General features: G+C 40.5%; 1 protein-coding gene across 4 annotated transcripts in view; it reads right to left on the bottom strand.

The window, feature by feature from the left end:
• The window catches only part of ESCO1 (establishment of sister chromatid cohesion N-acetyltransferase 1), a 32,401-nt gene extending 18,081 nt beyond the window's left edge, over positions 1-14,320 (bottom strand). Inside the window, exons 1-7 of one of the 4 annotated variants that reach the window (XR_009742583.1) lie at positions 13,634-14,011; positions 11,582-11,685; positions 11,189-11,384; positions 9,241-10,612; positions 8,488-8,599; positions 7,102-7,165; positions 4,838-4,952 (exon numbers count right to left, since the gene is read on the bottom strand). Coding sequence is in view for 3 of the 4 variants with exons in the window: in XM_061448701.1 (XP_061304685.1) it covers positions 4,838-4,952; positions 7,102-7,165; positions 8,488-8,599; positions 9,241-10,612; positions 11,189-11,382 (1,857 nt within the window). In the remaining variant the exon portion in view is untranslated. Of the gene's footprint in view, positions 1-4,837; positions 4,953-7,101; positions 7,166-8,487; positions 8,600-9,240; positions 10,613-11,188; positions 11,385-11,581; positions 11,686-13,633; positions 14,012-14,256 lie in introns of those variants that run through there. The other 3 variants (XM_061448701.1, XM_061448702.1, XM_061448700.1) reach the window with 3 other exon arrangements.
• Between the last annotated feature and the right edge of the window lie 7,329 nt (positions 14,321-21,649).

The raw sequence follows: 21,649 nt of genomic DNA, 5'->3' as shown, positions 1-21,649 counted from the left end.
TGGAACAACTGACCAGAGCAGTATCCCATGCCATATGATATCATTCTGAGCAATAAAGACTAAGGGAAAGAGGAAGGGGAAGACATTTGGAGTTACCGCATTTATCTTCCCAATTGTCACACACAATGCAATTCTGCTTTTCTGGACATGGCTAAATACCTGCAAGCTGATGGGGAGTAGTAATGAATCCCTTATTTTGCTTTACTTTACAAGTTTTCTCCCCATCCTATTTGTGGGGAGCGAGCAAGCAGCTGCATGGTGGTTAGCTGCCTACAAGGGTTAACACACAAGACAATGTTAGTAGCCTTGTGCCCAAATTCCTGTGTCATGTCCCCAGCTAACCTTACAAAACATTTCCACCTTCAGGACAAAGGACACAGAAGACAACCCATCTGAATTTGCCAGAAAAAGCTAAGTAGAAATGGGAAGGAGCAGTAAGAAAGGATGGCCATTACTGTCCCTTAAGAGCAGAGCTATCCCCAGGGATAAGATTTGTGTGGGAGGAAAGGAAGAGTGACAGCCCTCAAGTACCAAACTCCTTCCACAATCACTTACACAGTAATCACTGCGTTGGTTTTTACTGGGATTATGAGAAAGAAAAGAGACAGTACTGAACTAACGTGAATAACAGAAGACTGCCCAAAAGCCGTTCTTCAGAGAAATTGCTAACTGGACTATACCAGTTTAAGGAAGAAAACAGCAAGTTTAAACGATAGCTATAGCTTCCTTCAGGCTCATAAGAAGTCACTTTTACTATTTCCACAGAGGATTGTGTTTAAAGCTGAAATCAAAATTCTTCTTTCATATATATTACCTATATATAAGATACATATAAGTAAGGAAAAATACAAGTATGATATCCAAATGTGTAAACTGAATTACTGTGTACATCACTTCCATATATAACACCAACTCAAACCTCAGAATCAAAGACATATTCCATCAAGCAATCCCGATCCATGCATTTGCTGATACTAATCAGTACTATCTACATTTAATCTTGTTTGCATCCAGACATTAATTCAGATGTCTAAAAGGGCAGAAAAGTCTCTCTATACTGTGTTTTTATCACTTCAGTGATTTGTTTTCACTGTTCATTCTTTTCACATGTTCTTTCTCAGAACTGATGAGTATCATTTTCAAGACTAGCTTTATTTTCAAAGAAACACATGCCCTTAGTAGCATAAAATGGAAGAAGTAACCCTGTAGCTCAGAAATCATTATTTAGAACATTCCTTTGTAGCATTAATACTTTTACCAATTCCCACTCTTCTGGTCAAGATTTTGTCCTAGATCTAGCAGGCAAGCAGAATTTTTACAAGAAGCAAACAACTGACTTGCCTTGTCTTAGATGTAAGGCATACCTCATCTTATGAAAATTGAAAACATATGCTTTGCACATTTGCATGTTTTCCTATTTCAGAAGTTAAAGGAACATATGATTTCATATTCAAGTTCTCATATTAGCACATCAGATTCAAGTACTTGGAAAGTAAAGAACAACTTCAACGCATCACTCTGAAGCTTCCAATATGAAGCTTCATGTAACTTGTCAAACTACCAATTGTGTATTTAAATGATGCATAAGAGGGTACAGTTCACAAATATTCAGAACAGACTACTGCTCTGAACACCAAGTCATGGATTTGGAACATTATTTTTAAGCCTCATTCTTAATTTCTTTACTCCAGAAAAACAGATCATACTTTCCTTGGTCTGAACCTAAATCCTTGTGCATTACTTAGAACACCACTATTTCCTGTCACTGTTTGTTTTATGAAGTTTGTTGCAGCATTAGATTACTTTCTGTTTTCAGCTGAAGTTATATGCTCTGAAGAGACTTACTTTTTAAGATGTGTGACAGTAAGCAAATCTGAACAAAACAGAAACAACTCATCATTTGTCTTAGTTACACCGCTCTACAGGATGAAGGTTTGAAACCTGCTCAGATAACTAGATGATAAGTACCACAAAAAGAGAACAGTGCAAGTACAGCTACTAAGTATTTCTTCTACAAAAAGATGTTTTATTTTTTCTGTTATAGTCATAAAGCCTTAAAGCTTGCTAAAGATTATATTACTTAAGATAAATAGAAAATTAATCTATTCACCATAGCAATTGTATATTGCTATATACGAGAAGGAATGTATGATACATCTTTAAGGGTTACATATTAAAAAATTAAGCACCTTGTGGAAAACAAAGACTAATTTTACCATAACACCTCTCTAAATATAGCTCAGGAAGCAGGAAGGTTAGAATACACAGATGATATTGTAACACCCCAGACTCTGAGCTTCAGATACCATAAAGACAATTAAAAAGGACAGATGTCAAACTTAAATACAAAACACTGCAAAAAAATCAGTAGCAAAAAAACCCCAGCAAAACAAAGATACTGTATCAGGTGGCGAGTCAAACTAAGCCCTACTAGTTTTTCTGCTTCGGTTATGAAAAGCAAAACAGGATTGTGTACGTATATTAAGATAGACTGGCTTGACAGATCTCCATAAGAATCAGATCTCACAGTAGACAGCATAAAATTTCAGCTGTAACAAACGTAGCAAAGAGGAAGTTAAATGTCCCTTGCTAAGAATAAAAGCATGATTTCCGAACTTTGCGCAAGGCAAAGAAGATAACAAACTGCTGCTCTTAATACAACATGCCAGAAATTGAAATAAAAACTATTTCTGGCTATTAACTATAAAAACTTTTACAGATGCTATGAAATGCTCATTTTAGTGATTTGACTGTGTGTAGTACGACTGCTCTCTGTATAGGAGTTTCAAACTGAACAGCTTTTAAGCCAAACTAATCTTTTCTCTGTTTTCAGAGGACCATTACTATTAATTACAAAATATACCAATGTACCTTATTTTATTATACGTATTTAATCCCAAATCTTCGCTGACACAAATACTCCAAAGTCTGGTACTTTAAAAGTCTATTTAGTGATTTTTCCCCTGTAGATGATAGCACAAATTATTCTAGACAAAACTGTCCTGTCTCCACAGCAACTAATGTTAAGGACAGTATTTTACAAAGTGGGTTAACAAATATTTGGGTTCTTCTATATATTTTGACTATCCTAAAAGCAGTTTTCCCCCAGCTAAAAGAATAACAGAGCAATACTGTACCTAATGCTTTCTTGGTAAAGTGAACTACAGGCATTACCAAAACACCCTTTTATTTCAACAAAACTCTGAACTCAATGCAATCCAACTGAACTACACCTGTATGAAGTGCTGAAATGTATTAGATACTATGAAGCTGTTACTTTCACATTTAAAAATTAAATACAGTGCTTACTTGCATCTTCTAGAAATACACTCTGAAAACAAGAAAGGTCTTGTTTTCAAGGTCTCTCCCCTTTTCCCTAGTGTTCTTCATTGATGACCCACTGTTTATATCCTAAAATTTTGCTAGATGAATAATTTAAAAGCTTTTACTGGTGAATATCTGGGGCTGGGGGGGAAACCTTGCTCTTGTAATGCGGGCTGAACACAAGAATACTACCAGCATAGTCAATAAGTAGCAAAAATCATTTTGTATCAATGCAGTAGGGGAAAACTACAGAATCCCTCTTCAGTAGCTAAACAGAGTTACGTATTTCTTCTTGTTAACGATCCTAGCAACTCTTCAGTTAAGTTCTACTACTGTATCAGCAAAAATTGTCAGCTTTACTGAAATGAAAAGTAATATTCTTATAGACCTTTTAATATAGTGAAGGTATTTAATCATGCATTTTAACTCAGCTGGTAAAATGAATTTCAAGGAGGTAATAGCTGAAATATCTTAATGTTGGATACAGTTCATGCATCATCCCATGACTGGGCATTTAAGTGCATAGTTTGTATAATTTTAGGCAAATCAAGGATATGTTTATCTATTCAATTTTCAGAAGCTCTGATTTTAAAATACTTCAGTATGGATATGAGTGTTCAGAATTCAACTGGTTCTATTTTAGGTAATATTTTCATGTGTATAACCCATGTATGACATTAAAAAAATTGCAATATAGAATCACCACCAGTTACATATGTGAGCGGGGTAATTTCATAAGAAGCTTACTAGTCATCTTTCCCTAATGGCCTGGATTCCTCCCACTTTGTAGCTCCCCATCTCCAGCCTTTTATTTCTCAAGGATTATCTGATGTGTGGATTTTTAAAAAGACAATGTGAAACACAACCAAAAACTCCAACTGTTTCACTATCAAGTTGTACGATTCTACAAGATAGAAAAATGATTGTGTGCCACTCCTTCTTCTCGTTCTGCATTTTCTTGTTTTAAAAGAGATACCTGCACATTTGGTAGCTAATAACAAAAAAGGTAAGACCAAATAATCAAACTAGTATTGCTGCTTCGATATTTTGGTGAAAATGAGCAGATCCACGGGAAAATCTTTAAGGCTGTCTCAGAACAATAGGCGTTTGACTGGTGCAGGAATAAATCTGTTGATACTAATTTTGTACACAATCTGTCAGGTGACCTCCCCCCATAATTCTGAAATTTTAAAAAACTGAGATTTTGCACATACATAAAAAGTAAGTTAATTCTCCCCCAAACAACTGCATGTTTACTGAATAGCTATTCTTTTAAAAAAAACAAGGAATTTGGTTTAACAAGAATCAGCTTTAAACATTAAGTCTGCCTGCCACCATTTACCACCATCAACACTGCATGAATCTAGTATAGGTTCTCCTTTCACAAGTCATTTATAGTGGTAATAGCTGTATAAGTAACAATTTTTAGGCAAGTTCATAAAAACACTGCACTGCAAACTCAAAAGTAATTTACTTGAGCAGCTATAAGCCTTACTGAAAGGGTATTACTTACTATGATCAGCTGCTTGTCAATATCTTTTCCTGCTTCTTTTAGCTTCTGAATATGTTCCTCAGATGGTATGAAGTTACTGCATTTTGATGCTAATGACGGATTTGACAACGGAACCCTTGAAATACAAATATATTTCATGTTAAAAAAGGGACTGCTTATACACGTCATCCTAGATACTGTAATTAGTACAACTAAACTTTAACAAGATGCAAATCCAAGTTAACAGAGTCCTATATATCCCAAGTTGTAATTCAAATGGAAAAATAATGAAATAAAAGGATTAACCAAAAAATACAATTTGTGACTAGCCTAAATAGAAGTGAGGTTTTTTAATGAAAAGAAAATTATAATCGAGTGGGGTAGCATTAACCCAAGCATTTAACTGAGGCATTTTCAGAGCATAACTGATGCTCCCTAATGATATACATTTCCTATGTAAGGTTTAGCTTTCTAATTTTAGGTATCAGGCTACTGCTAAAGCAGACCATGTAAATATTCCCACAAATATAAGTCATCAATATAAAACAGATGTTACAAATCTCTCAAATTCAACTGAAACTTATTCTCTTCTAATGGCTGGCAGTGAAGAGAAGGAGAGAAGAGGATCCAAGGAGTAAATGGCTGGATATCCCTAGGATCTCTCTCACTCAGTTTAAGTTTCCCCTTTTCACAACTGAAAGAAACACTGGAAAGTACTTCAATACCTCACCAATAAAATTATTCTATGAACTTGCTACTATATTCAGGGGAAAAAAACCAAGCAAACAAACAAACAAAACAACACCCAAACAAAAACCTCAATTCCAGGTTTAGATAAAATTTGTGAAGATCACTGAAGAAAAATACATACAAGAATATATGTACTTCAATTAAGTTTTACATATTTTCTTTTTCTGAGCAAACTGAGGACATAGGACCAAACACTTATTTGTAGCAGCCACGGCACTACACATAGCACGTTAATTCAGAGAGACTTTTCAAAAATAAAACCTCTTGACAGATATTGTTAAAACAGCATTTTTTGTGCTAAATCAGAGCTATTTTTTTTATTCTTGTCACGGGCCCCAAAATTTGCAGTAAGCAGCTACTTCATGGTTTGCCTATTCCCACCAGAACCTCTTCTTACAAAGCCCTAAAGAGACCTACACTTTAGATATGCACATTGCTGTGTGTTACAGCAGAAGTACTACAGAAAGAACAATGCCTTAAATCCTGGCTAAAATACGGAAAGCAGGGTAAGAAAGCTCTCAAGGAAAATTCTTATCAAAATAACAGCAAAGCAGTATGGGGTTGTTCAGCTAACAAATTTGAGTAGATAACATAAAGCTATTTGGCAGTTGAGAATAAAAACTTATGGCAAAGTTATTGAAGTTATTGCAATACTTATTGAAAAATCTGAAAAGAGTCATTTAACTAGTTTTCAATCTGCCTTACCACCCATCTTCTGTGAAATTCCATAGAGTTTTTCAACATGTACAGAAGGGCTGGTTAGTCAGAATTATTAATTTGGCCTCAGACAGATGTACTGAAAATTAAATGCATCATTTCTTCATATCTTATGAATATAGAAAACAGTATCAATACATCAACCACTGTGCCAACTATGTTGCTGTTCAACGTATCAGGTATAAAGAAATTATTGTCTTTAGCTTGTAATTGGCTAAAACCAGAGACTATGCCAGAATTATTCAAAAACTACAACAGTCAATGTGATCAAGGATAAAACACAAATCTGAACTATTAGTAGCAGTAAGAACAATTTAGTTAGTAGTAAGAACAAGAACCATTTTTTTAATATGGCTGTTGACTCCTTCATTTCACAGCAATCACAAAACAATCCTAAATCAAATCTGCTCTTCCTCACTTAAGAAGGTTTCATATATACAAAGAGTACCATAACTTAAGCATTAGAAAACTCTTCCAGAAGTTAAATAATTCAGTAAGTGAAAATCATGTGGTAATTCCTTCCCATAATCTGTTTATCATACAATTTGAGGAAGATTAGGAATGTTCTTCCAACACTGTTAAATTCTACTTTTTAAAATAACTGTGCAGTTACAAATATCTTGCTTAATAATTTTCTTAACAAAATAGAAACATTCTTAATAACTGCGTAAACTGAAAGTCTGTTTATAAAGAACAAGTCACTTATTTGAAGCTGAAAGGTGAGGGTGGGGAAAAATAGAACAGTTAAATCTTAGAACAGACCCTCTCATAACTCTATGGAACATAATTGCAATTTCACAGCATATGAAATGCTATACCTGTCCTCAGTTTCAGAAGTTTGATTTGTCAGTGAAGCTTGTGTCAACTGCTTGGGAGCCAAACCTACAATTAATCAAAGATTATAACTTTAATAATGAAGTTTTTATTTGCAAAGGAAATTTAAGCTACACAAACAGTTATCTGCAAAAACACAGACAAGACACTGCTGCAATTTTTCATGGCCAACAAAAAAGGCCGGAATTTTGGGGGAGTAATCGGGTGTTTCTCCACATGTACTTCAAAAAAATAGGCAGTTTTCCTCAACATTCCCACAGGAATTCTGCAGAGCAGTTTGCCAGCAGCTAAACAAGGCCAGCAGCAAAATTGCACAGGAGTTTAAATCTACTTATACCAACACCCATATAAATAGTTCTACGTATAGTATAAGAATCCTAAATGTATAGTATGCCCCCATCTGAGGCATGTTCTGTAACACTCAAAGAGAAGAAACAATCAAGAACAGTGAAAGAAAGAAAAAAAATTTACATTCTCTAATAGTATAATTATTTTGCTCTTCAAAAACACGTTATAATGGCAGGAAAAAAAACAAGTATCTAGAAAAGCTGAATAGTTAAACAGTGCAGTAAAAATCAGGTTCAGATTAAAAAAAACCAAAAGCAACTAACCAACCAACAAAAAACAACACAAAAATACCCCCAAAACTCAAACCAACCAAAACCCACAACAAAACATAACCCCAAAGCAAAAGGATTCAATATCATATTATTATGAGGGAAATTAATGAAGATCTACATTAGGGATCAATCAATAATATTTCTTCATCAAACGTACTTCAGTCAAAATATTCACATAACTCTCAACATAAGGTTTGACAAACTGCATTCACAGGCTAATAAATGAAGACTATGTAATAAAAACAGAAAAGTGTTTACTCAGGGAACAATTTGGTCAAGACCAAGTAGAACAATTCAGGAGAAAGAAGTGCAGATAATTATTCAAAGGAAGCTGTAACCAACAGAGAATCCTTAACAGAAACCAATATGACAGAAGAATCCAATTGAAATATGGAAGTTTCAGTACCTTATTGCATGAAAAGGGAAAGATTTGGTTTGGGGGTTTCTTGTTTGTTTTAAAAGTTGTCACTTCACCTTTTCTCAAATGAGGCATATTTAAGACTTAAAATATTATTGCATAAAGCATAAAGACACACCAGAAAAGTAGCTGGGTCGAAAAACGGACACCTCTCTCTCCAACTACAACCCAGAGATAAAAGGACATTTTGCTTCTACTAAAGTGGCCACGGGTGCGACACAAAGAAATACAGAAGCCCTGGTTTACAGGGACGGAGAACACTCCTCTGAAAGGAAGACCTATGCTTCCCATATAACTCAGAAGAAGAGAAAAAATTAGTAGCAGACAATTACCTTGAGATTCACTTTCTCCAGGTTCTTTTTTTAATTGTTTTGGTGGTTTAGGAGCTGTAACATACTTTAGTGGAGAACTGTCTGGACTTGATTCCAAATGTAATTGGAAGGTCTAAACAAAACAGAGCACATTAAAAAAAATCCAAACTAATTAATGCATCTAACCTATGAACAAATTCACTGAGTTTACTACATATTAAAACCTTAAATACAGTACCAGTTCCCCAATTCCTACATTATTTGAAGCAAACAAAATGCAACTGATTAGCTAGTCCATATTGAAGTTTGTGGTATTCATTTTTCAAAATACCTTTTTCATTTTATGTATAAGCTTGTAAAATACTTTGTATAGAACACCTTTGACCTTGAAATCTTAAATTTTAACAGAAGTTCATTCAGATAGACAACACTTTATTTCCCCATTCATTACACCTTTTCAGAACAGCTATGTGAGCTTAAGTCATCAGAAAGTGTCCATATGAATTTGTACAAACTCTCGCTTCAGCAGGAAATTTTATTGACTGACACCTAGTGAAATACAGAACTTAGAAGGGTGGAACAGATTCATTTTCCAGCTTACAATTATCCCATCTATGACAGCACATCAGTAAAGCATCTTTAAGAAATCTGAAAATTTTAAGCTACTGTGAAAGAAAGTTATTGTTAAAACAAACTTTCTGAGCATGGCATTCTCAGAAAACAGAACAGATTTAGAACACCCTCCCACCATACACCATAATTAAAATGACTTACCTCATCTGGCCTTGGTTCGCATAAATGTTTTGTCAAATTATGCAACAAACCATTTTCTGCACCTTTCTTTGTGGGCTGTTTTATTTCTAATGTCACTTCTTTAGCTCCAGCTCTTTCAGATGATAGATCTGATTTCTCCTGCACACAAGTTACACTTTCATTCTCAGAGAGTCCTGTTATTGACAGTTTGCCTTGTGCTTTTGAAAGCTCTACTTCTGTAGCTATTTGACTTGCCTCTGAAACTTCACGGTAATCCTTTAACAAAGAAAGCTTGGGGGCATTTGCAGAATTTAAGTTACTGTGCTTCATGTTACTAGCTTTCAGTAATTTAATTTTGGTCCACTTAGAGTTTTTGTTTGAGGCATTATTTCTACCATTTAGGGTGCATTTGACAGGCATTCCTTTTTTGCTAGGGAAAAACCGTTTGCATTGCGTACTTTGACTAGATTCCGTTTGAGTAAGCATTTCACTTTGTTGAAGCTGTATGTCGGCATGCTTTTCTTCTGTTCTGCTATGCTTGGCATTAGGGGAATCCTTTTTCACCTCCACTGTATCTGACTCAATCTCACCTGCGATTTCTTCACAGAGTTCAAGGATGCTCACCCTTTTGGATTTTGCATCATTCTCTGGTGGATCAGCCACATTTGTTTCACTTACAGAGGGCTGTGAAATCTTTTTTGGTTTTGTACTGCTTTTTATATTCTGATGCATTTGTTGTTTTTCCTTAGTTACTGTCTTGGAATTTAGCTTAAGAGAGTCTGCTTCCACTTTCTTTGCATTGCTATCAATAGGAGATACAGGGCCCGTTTGGTCCTTCTTAACTTCCTTCAGCCTTTCATCAGGACATAATGATGACCCTTGAGGGTTTTGCTGAAAGCTGTTGGAATTACCATTTTTAATGTCTGCTTTACTTTTTTTCTCTTTCAGGAAGCTGGTCACTTCTACATGTATTTCTTTATCCTCTTTTGTATCGTTTGGCTTCGTTTTTTTGTTTTTCTGCCCTGTTTTCTCTCCAACAGATTTAAGGGCTTTTGCTGCAACACTCTGGGTCTGTCTTTTTGCCTGGCTACTCTGTTTAACTTCCAAAGCTTTTTCTTCTTTAACTTCTCTGCTGCGCAGGGATCTTGCTGGTACATGTACATGTGTTAACTGCTGCAGTCTCTGCGATCTCCTTGTTACTGGCTCATTTGGCACAATTAGGCATTTTGACATAGGAATTTCTTGCATGGACTTTTTCTGGCATACTTCCTTGGTTTTTGCAGATTTAGGCAGCTGTTGGATCTTTTTGTCAGGTGTAGTTTTATTGTTCGAGTTCAGTGCTGAAGATCTTGTAGTCATGCGCGTTCCTAGTTCAAGTTCATTGGTGTTGTCACTGGAAGATTCAGATAATTATTTTACAGCAACCAGAAAGTAGAATTCGTCATAAGACTCCTCTCATTCCTACTAACCTCTGCCCCTTTTTTTTTCTTTTCATTTTTAAAACCCTGGACATTACACATCCTCACTACTTTTAGAAGAATTATCTTTCGAATCATTCTAAAAAAACTTCACTTCCACCTGGTCACTCGTAAGTGGAGCACTTAATGTTTTTTTTGCATGCAAGCCTGAACTATGAACCTCAGATGAATGATTTTTAACAACCCCAGTAGACTGTAATTGTTGACACTTGCAGCTTTTAGTCGAAGTATTAACCTAAATAGTATTACATTTATTTTTGCTTCAGAATTTTTTTGGGGGGGAAATCTTTCTGGATTTCAAGACACACTCTTTTCCAGAGAAAGATCACGTAGCATGTAACATACTTAATGACTTAAGGCTGATCTTCCCAATAGTACTATTTAACTATTTAGCTGTATCTTTCACTCAAATTCATTCTGCTTAAATTGCTTCTGCACTTATTTAGTCTGTGAAGATAATCTAGCACAATTACCTATTTTTTGTCACTAACCTGTTTGATTTGACAGATGTTTTGAGTACAGTTTTCTCCTGCACCACACACCAATTAGGCTTTGACTTATTTGAGACATGTTTTGTATCTGACACCTCTTTTTCCTTCTTTGATGATGGTTTGCTGGTCTTGTCCAGCTTTGGACGTTTAGCAGAAGGCTCTACTAACATAGACTTCCTTTTTTGAGCTGCCATTTCTGTAAAACACAATAATTGATTCAGCTTTTAGAGTCTTTGTCAACTGTTATTACAGTGTCAGCTAACATAACAGAAGATTTGCCCATTTTACAAAACAAGGTAACAGACATTTCTTTTTAAGGCAGATCATACTAACTGTGATCAGAAAGCAAATCATCAAAGCAACCTCAAATAAAATCACATTTATTTTACTTACAGGTTTTTACAAGAGGTAATCGATGTTTAGGCCAAAGTAACTTATCAAGGTGTGCCAAGCACATTCCTCATGTATATGCGTATGAACAGGACGTTTCATGCCACCTATGAAGAATATAACACATTCATGCAGTAAGCACTTTTTTAACTTCCTTTTCAGACTCTGAATTTGGCATTGCCATCCTCTTATATCCCTTCAAACAGTGCTTAGCCTTAAAGTTTCTTTAATAATTAATTAAAAAACAACAACAACAACAACAAAAAAACACCTGCAGATAATGGTACTATCTGAAAGGAAATTTCTCAGTCTTTTGCATTTTTTCCAGCAAATATGCTGCTCTCCTTCACAGCCCACAAGGAAAGTGAGTCTGCTGTAAATCCTGTGCCTCCCAGCAACAGTGAATAAATTCATTAGACTCTACTAAGTTTTGTGGTTGCTACTACAGAACTTCATAGACATCAGCAACCACCTATAACTGTTCCTTCCAATATGACTTAAGCTACAAATCAATGACAGGAAGCCTAGAAAACAGCATTATTTGAGACATATGCCTTGGGCAGTTAAAGATGATGTCTTTATGAGAACTGAAATGATGTTAAGGGTGCCAAAGTTCATCTGTACAAGAATCTGAAAACTATCATAGGTCCTCAAAGTCTTACAGGTTTGGTTTCACAACTGTTTGTGCCTTCTGAAACTTTAAAGTTCTCTTATTCAAAGACACTGGTTTTGCATTATGGCATAAGTAACAATTGTTTCAAATAAAAGTAATAAATTGTTTAAAAAAAAATAATTAAAGTTTCACTAATATCTTTTCACGACTCAGTGCTCACAACTTCCGTATCACCTTTTTAGGTCAAGAATCGTCTATTAATTTTTGCCACTGACAGACTGACAAAGAAATAAGTCTGTAACAAAATTATATTACTCTTCAAACCTTAACTAATCCATTGTTACATTTGACAGATTTTAAGGTTAAACAGGAACTTTATGTTACCAGCTGTGTAACACAGAGAAGATACTGCAGTTGTAATGAAATGAAAGTAAGCCTTATCAGTATTAACAGATGCATGTCTTTCTCCAACAATCTGAAAGTTACTTACATTAAGCTCCATTTAATAGTTATTCATTATCCAAAAGGAAAGAGAGCCACATTTTTTCTTTTTTTCAGACTTTAAATTGCCCTTAACCTCATTTCCATTCATCTGCTCTTTTATGAAGATACTGCTAAACATGCAAGATGGATAACGCCCAAATTCCAGACACCAGTGCTGTCTCCTGACTTTCTCCTTTAAAGAAGCTGCATGACCAGCAACTCATATTTGAGACATGTTTCTTAATTCTATCCAGGGAAGAAATCTCCAATAGCACTTTTCATGGTTTTATTTACATGCCTCTCCCTAAAGAGCAGGTAACAGAATTTGTAAGCCTCACTTGTAACAGCTCATGAGCTCCATGACATTTATCAAGCCTAAGGGTTTCTACTAGTGAAAGTTTATCTGTCAGAGCCACGGTACAGCCATTCACCCCGAAAATAACAGCTCTAGCTGCCGAGTAAGTCACTGGTCACATATTCACTCAGTTTAGAGCACAACATTGACTCTCAGAATTTGAGAACACCACGACACATACTGCATACACCTAGAACTGCTTGGATTTTTTTAGGCATAAACAGACATCACTGTCAGCCACATGACCTGGCATTCTTAGGAAAGACTTTCAAGTACAAAACAGAACATGCAATCCTTCCCTTTCAGGTATTGCTTCTTAGGATGCTGACAAATGCACTCTCGTCCTACAAAGAGAGCTAGCTGGTTATTAGTCATCTCTTTCCTACTAATACTTTGCACAGCAAAGCAAAGACTTTTCCAGATATTCAAGTACTGGCAGCTTCTGCCCTGAAGAAGTCCCCCCTAGTAAAAGCAAGATTATGGAAAGAAGGGAAGACACGGAACAAACTGCACACCAATCAAAGGCTCTGTGCAAGAAGTAGAGGAAAAACAGGAAAACATAACTCCCACATCCTCAAGTCCTTAAAGCACGGTCGAGGCCCACCTGCTGGACAGGGCGCTGCGGTCTCACGATGAGCCTCCCCACCGACTGCCGTGACAGAACCCCGCAGCCCCCCGCGCTTTCACTGCCGGCTGAGCCTCCACGACGGAACTCGGGAGGGAGGCAGAAAGGGGAAGGCCTCCAAGCGTGGCCCAGTGTCACCCGCCTCAGCGCCCCGCCGTGACAACCCTTCTAGAGCGGGACCTGGCAGGGAGCCCCTAACCCCGGCCAGGAACTCCCCGGGACCAGGCAGGCGCCGCCGAGGGGCAAGGCGGGGTCTGCGGAGAAACAGCCGCGCACCGCAGCGCGGGCAGCCGGCGAGAGGGTCCCTACGGCCCGCTCACTCCCACCGCCATCGCGGGGACAGGCCCGGGAGCGGGCCGCGGCCGGCGAGGCAGGCCCGAGGAGGAGGAGACGCCGGCCTTTCGGCCCTGAGGCGGGGGGGCAGACGGCAGCTCTCCGCGCGAGGACGGGCTGCCGGTCACGGAGCCGGGGCGCAGCGGGGCCGAGCGGCTGTCAGACACCGCTGGCACACGGCGGGGAAGGGGGGGGTACGCGGAACAACTTCCTCACCCCCCGCCCGCACCCTCCCACCCCTTTTCCTCCGGCGCTAGGCGGCCGCTTACCTCGCGCGAGCGGCGCGCCGGCAGCGCGAGCCCAGCTCGACAGCTGCTGGGGGGGTGGGGGGTGGGGGGTGGGTGTGTGAAGGAAGGGGAGGGAGGGGGAGGGGGAGGGGGAGGGCGGGGGCGGGGCGGAGGCTCGCGAGGCCGGGGCGCGGGCGGGCGCAGGCGCGCGCAGGCTGCAGCGGCCGGGTCAGCGCGGCTCGCGCGCCCTACCTGTGCCCGCGCGCGCGCGCGCGGCGGCGCGCCAGAGTCCCGAGCCCGCTCACATCCGGGCACCGCGGCAGCCCCGCCCCACCCCACCCCACCCCGGCCCGGCTTCTCCTCCCCCCGGAGACGGGGCCCTTCCGGCAGCGGTGGTCGCGTCCTCGGTGTGGGCGGTGTGAGGGGAGTGCGCCGTGGGGAGCTGGTACTGGGGGGGGGGGTTTGTCCCCACGGCTGCCGTGGGTGCTCGGTGCTGCCCCGGGACTGACGGCCTCACCCCGGAGCGGCTCGGGCCCGCGTTGGTTTTTAAGCGTCGTCCCCTGCCGTTAGGCTTCTCGCCTGCCGAAAGAGAGGGGGACATCAGCGCGGCGCGCTGGCAGGGTACTGCTGATGGAGTGGGTTACGCGGTGTCTCAGTGATGCCTCATAACTAGCGTCGTTCTAAACGCGAAGTGTGACACTTCCCCCGAGTCATGCGCTGCCTGGTGGTGGTGGTGTTACTGCTGTGTCAGCGTTCCTTAAGTGTGCGTGGGCCTCTGCTCGAAAGCGTGTTTGGAAATCCCGCTGCAGTCGGGTTTGGTGCTGCAGTAGGAGCGGTATGCACTCTAACACCACATTTGGAAACTTCTCAGAGTACAGGGATGCGTTTTGCGGTTGCTGTGAATTTCATGCTATGAGCTTTGCTTCAGGTGCACAGGCAGCAGTCAGTTTCCTCAGCGCAGGTGCAGCACTGTGCCGGGGTATGTCACTCAGAAGCATGACAGGTGCTTGTCTGTGTCTCTAAGGCTAAAAAAGCTTGTTGGATGTGTCCTGGTGCTGTGCAGTGCCTGCCTCTCCACACCAGTGAGTTCACCCGGTGAGCTGCCTTCATGTGTCCAGGGAGGTTTGCTTTCCTCAGTTCAGTAGTGACCCTGCAGGTGTAAGCTAGCTGTTTTGCAAGTTGTGTTCTGCACTCTGACTCACAATTCATTCTATAGCATAAACATGTATTTGTGATTTTTATTTTTTTTTTTTTCCATTGGCTGGGGTATTTCAGTGCTTGTGACACCAGGTAATGGATTTTACCTCATCCAGCCTTATGTTGTGACTTCATTGCCTCAGGTTGTTTCCACATCTGAGCCCTTGTCTGCGTTTATAAGCAGAAGTTCTGGGTGAAAGGGGAGCTGAGGATCTGACATCAATGCCACTGAGGTGCTGCGCTAGACCAGCTTTAGTCTGGTCGTGTGGATGCAGTGACCACAAGGGTTTGGAATGTATTGGGTGTGTTCTGCACATGTATCTGTGACTTTGGTTTCATAGAATTACAGATGGTTAGGATTGGAAGGGACCTTAAAGCTCATCTAGTTCCAACCCCTCTGTCACAGGCAGGGACACCTTCCACTAGACCAGGTTGCTCAGAGCCCCTTCAAAAGGAATTCATTAGGCACACTCCAAGACCCTGCCTGTCAGGTGGGAGCAGTCAGGAGGTTTCAAAAGGGTGCTGCTCATCCTAACTGGAATACTAATGTAGAGATACCTCCTGCATGCCCAGCACATTCCATCCAGATTACTGAGCAAGGGCTAACCTGAAGTATGTCCTACCTGAAATGCATTGAGTACGTGTGTCAGAACCTCAACATTAAGTAGCTTTGCTGTGCACATCTACTCCTATTGGTATATTCTACTTGCTAGCACAGACAGTCTCACTTTGACTCTAAATTCACGTAGCAACCTGCGTACATTGCTGTATCAGAATGACTGGAGGACAGTGTGGTGAATCTTGGCATTAGCCAACCAAGAAATGTTAGAAGAAGAGGGTTTGAATGGTAGCATGTGACAGGGTTTCTCCCACAGATTTCTGATTTCCTGTACAGATTTCTGGTTGCAGTTTGCTGATGTAACAAAGACCGTGCAGGTATTTTGGCCATTGGAAGTTACATAGCATAGATGTTCTGCAAATACTCTTTTGTTAAAGTTTGAAGTATTTTAAAAGTGGTTATCTTGGTTTTTAGAATGAACATTTTAGGGCTTTTTTATGGTTTTCCACGCATTTGATTCGTTTCTATAGGTATTGCATTTATGGGATTGATTGCATTCAAGTTGCTGAACAGCGTAAAATATTTCAGATATAAATCAAATTCCTTGGAGATACTTTGTTCTTCCTGCAGAGTTTTTTGTCTCTATTAACTGACACAAGAAACTGTTCCTTTAGAAGTCCCTTTTCTGGCCACGCTTCACTGAAGCATAGTTTGTCCTCGGCAAATGGAGATTTTCAGCAGCTGCAGGTTTTTAAAAAGCTGATAGGAGGCGATGTTATTTATAACTCCCTATAGCAGCTCCTCTTTAATGCAGGATAGTCTGCTGTGACTTTACAATAAACGCAACAACATGTGGTCTCCTGCTCTCCTACTGTAATCTATAAGATACTTTCCAGAGGAAGGATATTTTAATCACTGGGTTGCTTGTAAATTTCTTGGAGAATGATAAAAGTATTTCTTTATGTTATCACTAACTTTGTAAATATGACATGATGTTTTCCCATTCCACTTTCTTAGGAACATGAAGGGGGTAAAACTGGATTTTTCTCCCATCCTTCCATGGAATATTAATTTGCTGTACAGCAGGGAAGTAGTAAAGAAGCAAGCATTCTTAGAAAGCAGTACAATCCAAAACTTGGGAAAAAATCATGAGGTAGAAGAATGTGAGTAGGTTTCCAGTTTTCCACAGAAGGTGGCAGCGTTTTGAAGCACTGATATCGGTGTGAACTTGCTACCAAATGTCACTGGTAGAACGCAAACTTAACCAAAATTTACTCTCCTGAGATGCTGTGGTGAATATGAACAGGATCGGGCATGGATTTGCTGTAGAACCAGAGGAGCTGGGAAGAGTGGGAGGAGGAACTCCACTCGCATAGGTGGAGAATTTGGATAGGACAGATTTGACCCCAAAAGGGTTTTAGCCTTGCTTACTTTTGCTGTAATATGCTGGATTGCCTCTTGCCTGGAGCAAAATGAAAAGCGACTTGCTTCTAGGCTATGCCTTTTTTTCACAGGATCAATAACTCAGCTGACATAAGGATCATCCCAGTAATCGCAGACAGTGCCCTGTTAGCCTAAGGCCCAGGGAGATGCAGTGAACTGTGTAACAGCTGACTGTCACCAAAAAGGGAAAGCCGTTCCCACTATTGTCTCCTCGTTCCCCACTCTCAGCATTGTGCTTACCTCATGCCACCCTCCATCTAGCACTCAAGGGACTCCCATAGGCAAGCAAATTTAATTTACTGAGCTAGCAAAAAGTTAACCCAGTGGAAAGAGTGGATCATAGTCTGCCAGACAAGGCAGAAGGCTGGAATCAGGGAGGATAAGAAAAGGCAGGGGAGGCGGAAGCCTTCCCCTTTTGGCATGAGGGAGCTGTTAACATTGACCACTGCTTGTGAAACTGCAGCCTTAGGGCAGGCTACATAGTTAGAGGCTTGAGCTCTTGATCCCAAGCTCAATCACAGCAGTCATGCAAGCACAGCCCCATTTGATGTGCTAATACACTCCCAGCCTGCTCTACTGCATATCAGGCATCTCCTCTGAGCAAAGAAGTGGTGGCTGACAACCAAGAGGCGGTAGCTGCTTAAACCTTTCAGCTGTCATTAACCCTACAGGCGCTCCTAGGGCACTGGAAGAATGCCTTAGATGGGTTAGCTAAGGCCACATATGGAGCTGATTTAAACTAGTCGGTTTATAATCACAGTACATAGATCCTTTAAAGAACTGAAGAAAGAGCTGAGACAGCACAGGTCCTGACTTCCATACATTTAGCAGGTTCAGAAGGTCCCTCCACCCTCATCCAGGAAGAAGGGAGCGGCTGATTTTTGTGCCTCCAGTAGACTTTCAGAAAGAGACAGGAACATTGGATCCCTCAGAGGAAGAGATGTTTGCCAATGAAGAACTACTGGCTGTTGTGGCTGCTGGTGCGTTTGGCAGATAGTACCTTTTCTAATGTTAGAATGAAAATGTAAAACCCCACATGCATGGCTAGGATATTCTACAGCAGATTGGTGCAGGAGTTACTTTGCTGGCTGCTAAGAAGCACCGCTAGCCTGTTGCAGGGAGGGGATCCAGCATGTGTGCTGAAGGTTTGTGGCAAGTCCCTACAGAGATTCTTTTGGGCTTTTTTGTACCCTCCTTCATTACCTTGGGCATTCCAAGGCTCTTTTTCACCAGCTGGCATCTTGGGATGAGAACCACAGCACATGGCTCAGGCTCAAGGGTAGCCGTGCATGACAGCAGCTCAGTGACTCGATGACCAAATATTTCCTCTTATTTTTTTTGCAGGATGATAGTGTGTTGAGCTGAAATGGCGTGGGGAGAGCATAGTGTGCTTGCTCATGACACCACATCAGGGCTAAAAGTCCTCTCTCTTCCTGCAGGTCTGAGTCACTGGCGAGAGCCAGGCAGCTATAGGAGCTGCAAGTGAAAGAGGCAGAAAGAGGCAGAAATTCCTGCATAGGTGACACATGGGACAGCGGGGATTGGAGGGTGCTGTGACCGGAGCTAAAGAGTTTTATAAGGGATCTAGCTAAGAAAGCAGGGAAGGGAAGGGGGTTAGTTTTTGTTTTGGTTTGGTGTTTTTCCAGGGAGGCAGGAAAAACCTGGGCTGGGTTTGTCCAGTTTGTCCAGTTTGCTTGTGTGTTTGAATGTGAATTTTTTTTCGGGGGTGTGAGAGGAGTAGGGATAGAAAGCACTGCAGATCACTACAGCTAGAGGGAAGGCTGGCAGCTGATTTGCAGAGATTTGGGGCCAGGCCAGACAGTGGGTATCTATGTATGCGAGTGGTGCATAGGGGTCCAAGCAATCACAGTAAAACGGAAGGGAGCTGTTGTCTGAAACATTTGGGAACTGCTGAGATAAGCAAGCTGCTCCATTCTGTTGACTTGAAGGGCTGAAGCAGTTGACTACTAGATCTCAGTTGGAAATGGCAGCTTGCAGCAGGGAGGAAGGAGGTAAGGAGCAGCTTCCTAAACCTAAATTACTGGGGAGTAATTCTTGAAAACAGGGCCCTTTTCTGATCTTTGTAATGGTCAGTCTAGGCCTCGGAGTGATGGCACTCTGCAACAGTGAGCACAGTGATGTCTGAAGCATGATACTCTGTGCCATATTGACAGGACAATGTCAACCTGCCTGGAGTCATCATCACCTATAAAGTGAAATTGCCTTGACACCAGCTCCTGAAGAATTGTAGACTGTCCTCCACAACCCATTCTGCTAAGTCTGGTAAACTGTACTGTTGTATGTCTTGGTTTCTAAAAAGAGCATTAATCCTTCTTCTGTTCAATGTGAAATGTATACCATGGGTTAGTTTCTCTGCATTCATAGAACCAGATTTTTCTATTTGAAATTTTCAGTTTTTCTAAAGTCTATTTGCCAAGAGTCACATTATAAATTACTGGTTAAGATCTTTATGATCCAGTACTAAGACAGCTAAGGTCACAGGTGGCTCTTGGGTGACTGAAGGCTTCACAGATAAAAAGAACGGTACCTTGCATTGACTCCAAGAGCAAATTGAGAAGAGGTGGATGTTCTGAAGTGTATATGTCATATGTCCTCTGTAGAGCAGGGGGATGCTCTAGAGGCCCCCTCCAAATTTAACTACTGATTCTGCACTGGGAAGAGGGTTTTCTTTAGGAGGTGTCTGCAACCTGTGTGAGTTTCATTTTCATTACACTCCATCTTTCCACTCTTTTCCAATGAGTATATCGCTAACGAACAATTTTCTCCCACACGAAACATTTCATATCCCTGTTGCTGGCTGGGTACCCAGATCCCAAGAAAAGCCAAATCAAGACCCTGTGAATTCACACTGTTTTTTAAACAGAGGGCACATTCTGGATTGTGGCTTACTGGTGCAACTCTGTGTAGAAGGTATAAAGATACCACACAGCAAAAACGTTTATGGCACTTCTTGCTAGCGTATGTCCCCCCCACAAGAACTGAAGCAAGTGTCTGAATTATATGTTCCAGAAAATCTGACAGGGAAAGTTTGAGCATATCCATAGTAAAATTTGCTTGTTACTTTGCACACTGTGCTTTGAACAATGTGTTTTCCCTAATGGAGTGTTATAAAAAACACCCCACATTTGTGCAAAAAAAACACCCCAACTTTACAGATGTTTGCTAGATGTTGCTTTAAAGAGAAATGTCTTATGGGGATTTGTGGGTGGGATTAGACCTAAATGAAATAAGAGAGTGCAAAGAGAATTTCTGCCATCAATGATGTTAATTTTATTTGAACAGCAAGATGTGCGTAAGTGGTTTTATTTTTATTAATACATGATGCTGAGTTTTGAACAGTATTGTACTCAAACATTTAACAAATATAATGCTCAACACATTGTTTATTGCTCATTGTTTCTGTATGAACATAAAAACTGGAAATGAATGTAGGAATAAATAAGGCACCCTACTAATATGCTGTTTCATGTACTGCAGTAACATGCACAAAATGCCATTTTGCTTTTACAAGTCTCTTGTCTCATTTTCCTTATTAGAGAAAAAAGAAATTAGACTTTGAGCAAGGGCTGATGCCTGTCTGAAAAGTCAAAACTTGAAAGCACTTTCTGATTTTTTTAATGTAACCTCCCACCTTACAAAACCAGCTTTCATGTAGCATGTCCCAATTTCTTTTTCTAAAGGCAAAAAGTATTTTTGTTCTTCCCTGGCTGTTACTAGGAGACATGCCTGGCAAAAAAAGGGCTGTTCACGTACTGCTTGAGACAAAAGATCCGACTCACTTTTTATATCCGCATTTTCTTCTCATACTGACCCCACTCAAAAGATAAAAATAAAAATGCAAAGGCATCTTTACTGACTTATCTTGTGTGGCTGGGGCCAGATCAGTGATCGGCATGAAGTGGGAGCTCCATAGAAGCTGCTTAAAAGCCTTTTTTGTGATTTCAGTATGCCCTAAATTTGGACTTCCCATCCACTTCAGAATACATTCTGTCCAACTGTCCCTTGTGCTCCAAGGTCCATGCTGGCTCTCACTCTATTTCAAGGCTGAGGAGCTCAGTGACACCCCGGTCAGCCTCACAAACTCATAAGCCTCTAGGGCAGAAATCACTTTGCAGAGGCTTCAATGATTTCACAGCCTATTGGTGAAGTGCTGACAAATTATCAGATGAACAAACCATAAAGATGGGGCTCTGACCCCCATCCCAGCTTTAGCTT

This window comes from Pezoporus flaviventris, unplaced genomic scaffold (genome assembly GCF_033815535.1).
Source record: "Pezoporus flaviventris isolate CSIRO_AGI_PZ_B2104156 unplaced genomic scaffold, CSIRO_AGI_Pfla_v1 ptg000007l, whole genome shotgun sequence".
Classification (NCBI taxonomy): Eukaryota; Metazoa; Chordata; class Aves; order Psittaciformes; family Psittacidae; genus Pezoporus; species Pezoporus flaviventris.
This window is presented reverse-complemented; position numbering and strand designations above follow the sequence as displayed.